The 10,861-nt window shown below is 46.4% G+C and overlaps 1 protein-coding gene across 1 annotated transcript in view; it reads right to left on the bottom strand.

Moving 5' to 3' along the window:
* Positions 1-835: 835 nt before the first annotated feature.
* The window catches only part of LOC135805537 (mucin-2-like), a 98,772-nt gene continuing 88,746 nt past the window's right edge, over positions 836-10,861 (bottom strand). The window contains exons 15-18 of the mRNA XM_065319590.1: positions 7,085-7,193; positions 3,326-4,254; positions 2,911-3,004; positions 836-1,727 (exon numbers count right to left, since the gene is read on the bottom strand). Of these exons, the coding sequence (XP_065175662.1) occupies positions 1,487-1,727; positions 2,911-3,004; positions 3,326-4,254; positions 7,085-7,193 (1,373 nt within the window). The 3' untranslated portion in view covers positions 836-1,486. The remainder of the gene's footprint in view (positions 1,728-2,910; positions 3,005-3,325; positions 4,255-7,084; positions 7,194-10,861) is intronic.

The following is a 10,861-nucleotide window of genomic DNA, read 5'->3' as shown; positions in this document are numbered from 1 at the left end:
TCAGGCATGTAGTGCTTGTGTATACTGAGTAACTCGTGCCGGGACTATTGCATGTCCGTACAGACCGTGCATTCGTGAGTAGCGTTTGCCCATCTCGTGCCGGGATAATGACAGGGCTGTGTCTTTGCAGCCGCAGCACATGCATGCACATGCAAGACGAAGGTGCATAATTGTATAGGGGAAAGAGAAGACCCAGGGCTATTCACTAAGTCTTATTACTGACTCTGATAAAACATACTTGAAGTACCGCGAATACATTCCCCTCTTCCTCCCCTCACAATGGTTTTACTGCATTATGGCGCGCTTTGTCTGCGTAGACGCGAGACCTTTGAGGTCGGCAGAGCAGCCTGGCTCAGCCACCACTTCTCGCACATATTCGGGAATAATTATAGTGGACTTTCGTATAAAAAAAATACAAAGTACACTTTCCTGCTACCCATGGAGGTACGTTTTATCGGAGTTCCACTGACTCCGTCCTGTATTGGGCATGGACTGGCTGGTACACAACGCTACTTCTAGGACCCTGGCCACAGTACCGTACTTTTAACAAGCTACATTGTACATGTATGTGTGGGGCGAGAGTCCACAGTGTGGGATTGGACAATCTAGGTCACGACTATAGCAGGTGGCATGGCATTTCCTTAAAACAAAGTCCCAGGAACTGGAGAGCTGTGGCTGTAGGTAAGGTGTAGTCCTGGAGGTAGTGACAAAACACCAGTACTGGTACATGCACTGTGGTCACTTTCTACTCTAGCAGTGGAGTATCCCTACTAGGCAGTAGGGATGCATACAAAGGGTTTGTATTACTCATGGGGTAAGATTCTCACACAACTAATATTGTAAGCTAGATAGTTTTCCTTCAAGTCGGTCACAAGAAACTGCTTGTCCGCACAACGAAACATACGGAAATGAATGGTATACAGGAGATTAGGCTACTGAGGTGATACTAATTTACTAAAGGAAAGCAAAGGGAATCATTCTGATGAGGGGTGACTGACCCTTCTTTCGGAAGTATTATTACTAGATATTTTTATGATTGAAATCCATGTATATCAGGCTATGAAATAAGAGGAGTAAAAAGATGATATCAAAATTACCTCAGGGCTTAATTTCAGAATATTATGTGAATAGCCCACAACATAAATCCGCAAATAGTAATTGGAAAAAAAGCTGTTAGTTGACTGTGTAGCGCTCTCGTACAAGCAATCACCATATTCTGGTCAATATTCGCACGATGAAGAAGCCAGTTTTAGTTCACACCAAAGCATTTAAAATTGTGTTCTATCAAAACGTCAGTTGTACTTGTAGCACTATCCCTACACTTCTTCATCAATAGAATTGCGGGGTATCTATCCAGCTTTGCCATGTGCAGACTAGCAACAATCACAAACTGATAGTGATATTATGAGATTGCCACTGTGTGTGTGTCATACACAGTTCATGCCAATAGTTCATTCATTGCAAACAACAGGATAACACACTGTATTCATGATGGTGATTTCTCGTGCTTCTGTGGCTGCTCGTAATCAGACGTTTGCACGTATGCTGCCAATATTGCTTGGTAATCACCTGTGGGCGCCGCTGCAAGACCAGCTTCCTGTGTTGTGTTGCTGGGCTTGGGAACTATAGACGATTCATACAGGTGTTCCTGGGGTTCTGTTCCTAGAGCTTGATAGACAGTGCTCCCAGGGTTTGCTGGTGAGGCATTGCCTTGAACACGGGACCCCCTGTGGCAAATACAGATCACACCGATATGATGTCTCCATTATTCTGCTGATGAGAACACGTACAGGTATTAGACTACAGACATATCCAAGATGAGTTTGGATGCTTTTTGTAGCTTCAGTATGTCCAATTATGTTGAGGTGCTGACTAGAACAAGCCTGATCCTCCCATACATTTCCTCATTCGTGATCATGGTCATAGACCGAAACGTTGAATGGATAAAGGCATTTTGAGTAAAGAGAAGAAAGCAGTGCAGTTTGAGCCCACAACATAATCTACTACAAAACATAACTTTGGCGTGCTCGATAGATTTGCACTGTATTATTAATTAATTGAGGAGCAAGAAAAGTGTTACCAAACAGTATGAATGCCAAAGGAAAAGAGCACGCCAAAGTTGGTGACCCCGACGTGATAAGTATTATTATTATAGAGTTTCAGACAAGGCAATTTGGAAGTTCCAAACAAGTTTGCTCAACTGGCTACAGAAAGTTTGCTGCAGGCGCCTGCATCCTATCTAGATATCTAGTGTTTGTGGGGTGATAAGACGAATAAGCTAACACCAGAGTATATGACTGTATCTTCAAGGAGAAGAAAGTAATCTGAAGGAAAAGACTTCAAAATTTGATTTGGTCCATTGTTATTAGGCATCTGCCTGTTTTGTTTTCTCCACTATAAATAAAAGAATACTACTACTAACATTATTTTTCTGCAATATTTAATACGGATCTGCAGACTGGGTACGCCATGAGCAAGCATACGATGCAGCCTCTAAATAATGGCGAGGACAGATTGGATCCATGAACCAGTGACAAGGAGCAAAATCCAGGAATTGGGGCCATGACACATTCGAATACCATACTCCACTCCTGGTGCACAATGATTCTTACATTATCAGATGATACAATCACCGGAGCGTCAACATTACTTCGATAATTCGTTCAACTCCTAACAAGCCTTCCCATACCATGAATGAGCTTCACCCAAGGATATGCCTACACTGCCATCCACTGACTGTCACCTCATAACTCTATTTATTTATTTCTCAACAACAAATGGGCATATTAGGCAAAAACCTGATAACACAGCATCATGTTTCTCAGCTCCCATGGACAATTCAATGTGGAGCATAGAAACAATTCTGAACTGCATGCACCACAATCCCAGCATTAGATGTACTACTAGTACCTGTTGGGTGGCTGGTTAGTTGCAGAGGAAAGAGACACTGCCCTAACTTCTTGAGTATATTGTGCCAACTTGCTTCTCTGGGCTTGTGCAGACACTGATTACAGAGTAAAGCACATATCAATATTCAACCTTGTGAGCAAGACCATCGTAGACTGTTAGCATCTTCTATTCACAATACAAGCTGACATTTTCATCTGATCTGCCCTCATGAATGGCATTCTAAGCTTGCAAGAGATTCTACAATCGAGTATTCTTATTGCTGAGTGCATTCGATTTCTCAAAGAGCACAGTACTACAGTGTCATGAACTCGAGAAGGACAAGAACACACTGCCGTGCAATTATAGAGTTGATATAGATGTCTGAGTATCTTACTAATAATGGAAAGTGCTCAGCTCCCCCTGTACTGTGACTGACCTTGCTTGGACTGTGTGGATCTTGGTAAGCGGTCGGAAGCACCTCCAGACGCAGGCGGCGATGAACTCCCTGCTTGATCATGCGACGGCTTTCTCAATCGTGGAGGAGTTGGTGATTGGTATTGTCCCTGTTTGCTCATTACGTTCAAATCCTGGTAAACAGTCGATGCTGTAGGTACACTGCTGGAAGCATTGTCTGTTACTGACCTGCGTACATCTGGCATGAGTGATTGGTATTGCTCCTTCTGACTTCCATCTCCCACTGTTTGATACACACTGGCAGTGTTTGCAGGCATTGGTGTAGAGTATGGTATCCTGTTGTCCATGTTCTTTCGTTGAACGTCAGGAATGAGTGTTTCGTATTGCTCTATCCTGCTTGCTGGTGCGGCCTCTTCATACATGGATGTAGGCTTGGATGACGTCATGCTCTCAGTAGGTACTCTCTCATCCTGGGCAGGAGTTATACTTTGGTATTGCTCTGTCGCGCCAGCAGGACCCAGTGGTTGGTACATATTGGTAGACGTTGGAGCAGCAACTTGTGATGTATCCTGTTCCTCCTTCTTGCCTAATGGAGCCATCTCTTCGTATACGGATGCACCCATTAATGCTGGAGACACTGCAGCATCAACGGCATTCTGTTCCTTCTTCTTTCCCAATGGAGCCATCTCCTCGTACGCATATGCGCCCACTAATGCTGGAGGCACTGAAGCAGCAACTTGTGATGTATTCTGTTCCTCTGTCTTGCCTATTGGAGCCATCTCCTCGTATGCAGGTGCACCCATTAACGCCGAAGGATTTGAAGTTGTTTCGGTTGATGACGTCCCGCTCACTGCCGCAATAGGTGAGTAATATGGTGTATTCTTCTCAACAGATGCTGGACCTATATCATGATACAATATTGTTGTGGCGAATTTGTCACCTGCACTGCCACTGGAACAGACAAGAAAATACACGTAGATGTATCGTGTACACTGGACAGAACCTACCATTACTAATATGAACAAAAGAGAGATTTTCCTGACTTGGTTTATCCAAGAAAGGTTACAAGTCTGTCCTTACACAACAGCCCCCCCCTCCCCCCGCACATGAACGCCCACGTACTTATTTTTCGATTTTTTCCAGCTCACACAGCGAACATGCAGCCACTAATCGATCGTTCGAGTGCTCTGCGCTCCCATACATTTTTTGTGCCAAGGCAATGGTGGAATGAACATGGGTGAACACATTGTTTCCCCTACGGCCCATTGTCCTCGTTGCTCACTATCATTCATTCCCCCTCCTCATGGTTTTACTGCATCATTGCGCGCTTTGTCTGCGTAGACGTCGAGGCCTTTAAGGTCGGCAGAGCACCCTGTCCCTGCCACCACTTTTCGCACGTATCCGGGAATATAGTGGATTTTCGTATAAAAAAAACAATGAAAAAACACTGAGCAGTAGTGGTCATTACAGTTTCAGCTACAGTCTCACACAGTTTCAGCTACAGTCTCGCTTCAGTAACTAACGTCTGCGGTTGTTTTGTCTCCACACATCTCGGAGAACATCACATGGTCCTACAGATACATGGTTGTCAGTTTTTGATACTGCCATCAGTCGGTGCGGCTGCCATACCGGTTCTCTCCCAGCAGGCGATTCTATGAAAATTTACCTCTCCAAGGAAAGAGAGAGAGAGCGGGAAGGGGGGGGGGGGAGGAGGAGGAGAGTCATTGCTTCTCCAATCAGTTTGAGCCACTTCCAAATATGTATGTGAGCCCGGCCAGCGGAAACCAGCACTTGTGTACTTGATATCAATCATCAAAATGTGACGTCAAAGTTTGGGACGCGCAGTGAGTTGGCTTTTGAAGATTCTTTTTCGATCAAGTGGGTGTCTTTGTTGTCAGAGGAGTTTCAAGTGTCTTCAAATGAGTCTGGTCAATTGATTTTACCGCTAGGTGAGAGCTCGTCACACGGAGGTTGAGTTTAGACACAGCGATGGCAACAGGTGTCGCGACAAGGACTTAGGTGCAGAGTTTGTCAGCGTGAGACTCCCTGTGCGAAGCGACGCTGAAAGTTAGTTCGCGATCGGATTTATTTCTTTGGTGGCGATCTCGCTGAGTTTGTCCAGTAATGGCGAGTCTCATATGCATAGCAACGAAGAGCCCTCATAAAATCGACACTGGATACTGGTGGTGACAATAGTCAGTGCTGGAGTAATAGCGACTGCGAGGAGAAGCTGAATGTCGACCCGCTGAGTGATCCGCATTTCTACATCGACAACAATGATGTTGCAGACACTGATGGAGGGCTTCTCACGGCGCAAAACAGAGACTGCAAGCGTAGTATTATCAGTACTCTCCCTTGCCAGACGACGCCAAGCTGGCTGCTGCCTGTGCTGAGAAAGGGGATCCCTAAAAAAGTCAAACCTGCTGAACGCTTTGGGGCAACATCTTCACATGCTACAGAACGCGAGTATTCGCTCGTATCATTGAAATACAATTATGCTGAAATCATGGTCTGAGTGAAAGTGTGCAAGGCAGTGGATGTCAGTGGTATTGGTCAGTACATCTATCAGTATCGCAAGCTTTGGGACAACGCTCAAACTGTCAGCACAGAGCTCCCTGAACACAATTTGGAAGGCCAGTCACCAATCATCGTTTTGCACCCTGGTTTTGTAAAGAAATTAGTGACGTATACAGTATATCGTCACACTTCTGAACTACTCATGCCTGCGGCACCAAGAGGGCAAGCCTGACTTGCATCTATTTACTTACATGTACCTGTTCCATATCACAATCAGAAACTGTAGGATCAACTTGGTTGGAGTCACTGGGCATGGATGCTGCGCCAACTGTACTGAGTCTTGAAGTGTGTGACTTCAAACTCTATTTTCCATGCTTTCGCTTATCAGATTGTCACCAAACTTGCCAACTTGAACTATTATTATTGTAGAATCAATTTCGAGCGAAAAATTATTTTTGAAAAAATTACACATGTTCAGGTTTCTGCCGACAGGGGCTCAATTGTATTTCTATTAAATGTACTTGTCAGTTTGAGCACTCTGGCAAGGTACATTCGGGCCTGGTTTAAATCTGGCTTTGGAAAATTTATTTTTCCATTGCTATCAGGTTCGGCCCCATTTCCTCTGTGCTGCACTGATGAGTCCACAAAGGACGAAACAGTTCTGTCCGCAGATTGAGTATTTCGCTCCTGCTCTTGTAGCAGTTGAGCACTCTTGTGTGGGGTAGTGCCTTTGCTGTTTGCGTTATGCAGAGCTAACTGACTTGTCAGTTTGGGTACTCTGGCAAGGTATGTTCGGGCCTGGTTTAAATCTGGCTTTGGAAAACTTATTTTTCATAGCTATCAGGTTCGACCTCATTTCCTCTGTGCTGCGCTGATGAGTCTACACAGGACTAAACAGTTCTGTCCGCAGATATTTATGTACTTATCTATTTTGCTGACCAAAGGTAGCGCATCTAACTATCGTTATGACGAGGAGAAAGGCTGAATACATGCGCATGAGCACCAAGCACCTGCCGTCAACATTTATCGTACACATAAAGCAATCCTTGATGCCAATGTAACCACCATCCAAATCATTTGGAACTTGAACCCAGCTCTAATGTAAAAGATGATCATTCGGTTCATTCGGTTGATGATTGTTTAGCGTAAACATGTGAAGTGCAAGTGTAATAAATATTGCAGCAAAACCGGTTTACATTCTGTTGTGCAAATGTGTGTTTTGCTTGGGCAGGCTGGGAGTGACAAACAAGTTTCTACTTCTTACCTTCTGGTCTCTTGGGAGCCCGGTGAGAAGGTAGATTCCACCATCTCCAATGTTGGTTGATTAGACAGGGCATTTTTCATAGGTCGTCTACCTTCTTCTTCTTCCCTTACTGAAGACATGGGGACAGTACACAGGAGGAAATGTGACTAAAAGGTGCAATCTCCATTGTGTACCAACTACCAAGACATTAGTCTGCACAGGTGCCATCGTGTACATGTCTACAGTCTATGTCATGCCTGTGTTTAGCATTAGAACCTGAGTTTAGAATTAGAACCTGTGTTTAGAATTAGAACCTGTGTTTAGAATTAGAACCTGTGTTTAGAATTAGAACCTGTGTTTAGAATTAAAACCTGTGTTTAGAATTAGAACCTGTGTTTAGAATTAGAACCTGTGTTTAGAATTAGAACCTGTGTTTAGAATTAGAACCTGTGTTTAGTATTAGAACCTGTGTTTAGAATTAAACCTGTGTTTAGAATTAGAACCTGCGTTTAGAATTAGAACCTGTGTTTAGAATTAGAACCTGTGTTTAGAATTAGAACCTGTGTTTAGAATTAGAACCTGTGTTTAGTATTAGAACCTGTGTTTAGAATTAGAACCTGTGTTTAGAATTAGGACCTGTGTTTAGAATTAGAACCTGTGTTTAGAATTAGAACCTGTGTTTAGAATTAGAACCTGTGTTTAGAATTAAAACCTGTGTTTAGAATTAGAACCTGAGTTGTGGCGCAATCTCGGTAGGCACTCACCAGTTGAATAATTCGACAGAACCACCCGGTCATAGTTGTCTCTATCTTTGATTGAGGAGAAGCTACTTCTGATGCTTGGCGATGTGCTCTTCCCACCTGCCACTGCGGATTCATTTCCACCTCCGGTCCTAGGACATACAGGCAGGGGGGGGGGGGGGGGGGGGGCAGAAAAAGTGAAACATGATTTTATAAAAATCTTATCAATTTTTCACTACAAATTCGACATACGTGAAACTTCCTAAGCTGGATTTGTTTCTAATCACAGCATGGATGACGGTAAGGAGGCCTAAGAGTTGGATTTCGAAGTGAAGATCTCATTTCTGTGTGCTGTGGCCATGCAGGTTATGTCAAGCAGTTGTTAAAAGCTCTTGAAGCTCTCTGTACTAAAACTATTCATTTGCACAAGCCTAGTCTATGTAAGCAAAAGCGCATGCTGTAGCTAAGGTATTCTCATAAGTGTCCAAATGTATGGAGTACCGTTATTCATTGTTCCAACCAATGTTTGATGTTCTAGCACAGGTTTTTCACTAAGAAGTAATAGTTTTCTTCTTTGGGTAAAAGGAAGATTAAGTGGAAGGATAACATATACTTATATCTTACATACCCCCCCCCCCCCCCTCCCAGGCATAGTGGGATGGTCTAAGACCAGGTTCAAGTCCTGATTGGAAGCGGAAGAACTTTTCCAGCCGTGTTGCGACCCACAGTTAATTGGGAACTCGTGGCCTGGCACGAGGGAAGCATGGATGCAGTGAATGGGATATTCGGTCTTTGACCACTTTGGTGGATCTGCTCTCCTCAACTCCCACCACTTTAGGAGCTGCATCTGTGCCTTAATCTTTGAATGGTGGTGGCGTTCTTACGGATGCGGAAACACGGCCTCTAGCCGACTCTGACTTGAGCCGCGAATTCATTTACACCCCCCCCCCCCCCACATACACACATGCACACGCACACACATGTACACACACCAAATACACACACATTCACACACACACACCTTGGACCTTGGACGCCCATCGCGTAGCGATGATGGCTCAGACGCGGCAGTGGGGGGCGTGCCTCTTCAGGTCCCCAATGCGGCCAAAGGGACGGCCACATGCGCAACGGAACTCTTTCGGTCCGGGTGGAGGAGGCTGCTGACGACACAACCGCTTCCAGGTTGGGCGATCTTGGGCTTGATGGAACCATTCTCCCTCTCCGATCTGTGCCGCAGCTAGATCAGTGACAACAACGTCACGCCATCGCTTCTTCGGACCGTGGCGGGGGCGAGTGGCATATAACTCGCCAAATACCATCTGCTGCGGAGTGCGGTGTTCCTCCATACGGGCAATGTGCCCCAGCCAGCGCAGACGATGCTGTCGGAGCAAATCGGAGATGTCAAGAGACATGCCAAATCGCCTGCCCAATTCTGCCGATGTGAGCCTGTCCTCCCACTGCTGGATCCGCGATACACCGAGGATAGACCGAATACAGGAGCGATGGAAGACGGTCAGCCGATGGACGTGGGTAGCCTTCACAGCCCATGTCTCTGCACCGTAGAACAGAGTGCTCAGGACAAAAGCGCGATATACCATGCACTTAATGCCGATGGATAAACCCCGGCACCGGAAAATCGGGGTCAGGAGGCAACCAAACACACGAGATGCCTTGGCCAAGCGGGAGGTGATCTCCACGTCCAGTGACCCATCGCAACTCACCACACTACCGAGGTAAGTAAAGCCGGAGACCATCTCCACAACCCCACCATCATCGAGGACGACATCAGGTTGTAGGTCCCCCGGGCCGACTGCTATGGCCTTTGTCTTGGCGATGCTGACAGTGAGACCCCACTGAGAGGCACAGGCGATGAACTCGTTTGCCAGGGTCTCCAGATGTTCTCTTGATGTGGTGTATATAGCGGCATCATCAGCGAACTGGGACTCGGTAACTTGGTACGTGTTCAGTCGCGCCTTGGTTGTTCGATCCCCAACAAGCTTCCGGCCAGGGCGTGAGCGCAGGGACACGCCGGGAACAGAAGAGCGGGAACGCCAAGACGACATTACGGCAGCAAAATACAGATTGAATAGGGTGGGGGCAAGAGTACAGCCTTGGCGAAGACCATTGTTAACATATATGTCCTCCGTCAAGCGACCAGATATACGAACCCGAGCCCTCATGCCGACATGTAGGGACCGAATCAAGCTGAGAAGGGTAGGTGGAATACCGAGCTTCCCGAGGACAAGCCACAACGCCTTACGAGGTATGCTGTCATAAGCCTTCTTCAGGTCGACAAATATGACATACAGTGGCGTATCATGTTCGATGGCCTTCTCGATTAGCTGGCGCGCCACAAACACCATGTCGACGCACCCACGTCCCTTCCTAAAACCGCACTGTGACCCAGGCAGCACATCCTCGGACAGTTCCTGAAGGCGACCCTGGATAACCCGTGCAAACAGCTTACCGACTACATCCAACAGGCTGATGCCTCGCCAATTGTCACATGACCGTAGGTCGCCTTTCTTCGGTATGGGTACAATCTCAGCGTCGCGCCACTCAGAAACAACGGAGCCACCTGCCCAAATCTGGGAAATCAGAGAATGAATACGTGCGGTGGAGAGCAAGACCGCCACCCAGCACCAATTCCGGCACAATACCTGACGAGCCACCAGCCGTGCCCCTACTCATCCTCCGCATTGCAGCCATCACCTCCTCAAATGTCGGAGCCATGTCAAGTTCATGACGCAGCTCAGCAGTAGGCATGTTATCAATGACATGCATACTAAACTGACTAGCAATGTTGCGCACTCTGTCGAAGTGTGCATGCCAACGCGTAACAAGACTTTCCGGGCTGTCAGTAAGGTGTCCGTCTCCATCATAAACCGCCGAGGGTGTGACCGTACGCCTGCCATCATCCACCCGCTGCAATTTTCGGATGCATTTCCACCTCACACAGCCATCCTTTTGAGCACGCTCAGCATCACCGACCACCTCACGGATCCATTGTTCCTTTGCACCACGCACCGCCCCCGCAACCGACCGCTGGGTTGATCTA

This window comes from Sycon ciliatum, chromosome 1 (genome assembly GCF_964019385.1).
Source record: "Sycon ciliatum chromosome 1, ocSycCili1.1, whole genome shotgun sequence".
Taxonomy (NCBI): Eukaryota; Metazoa; Porifera; class Calcarea; order Leucosolenida; family Sycettidae; genus Sycon; species Sycon ciliatum.
This window is presented reverse-complemented; position numbering and strand designations above follow the sequence as displayed.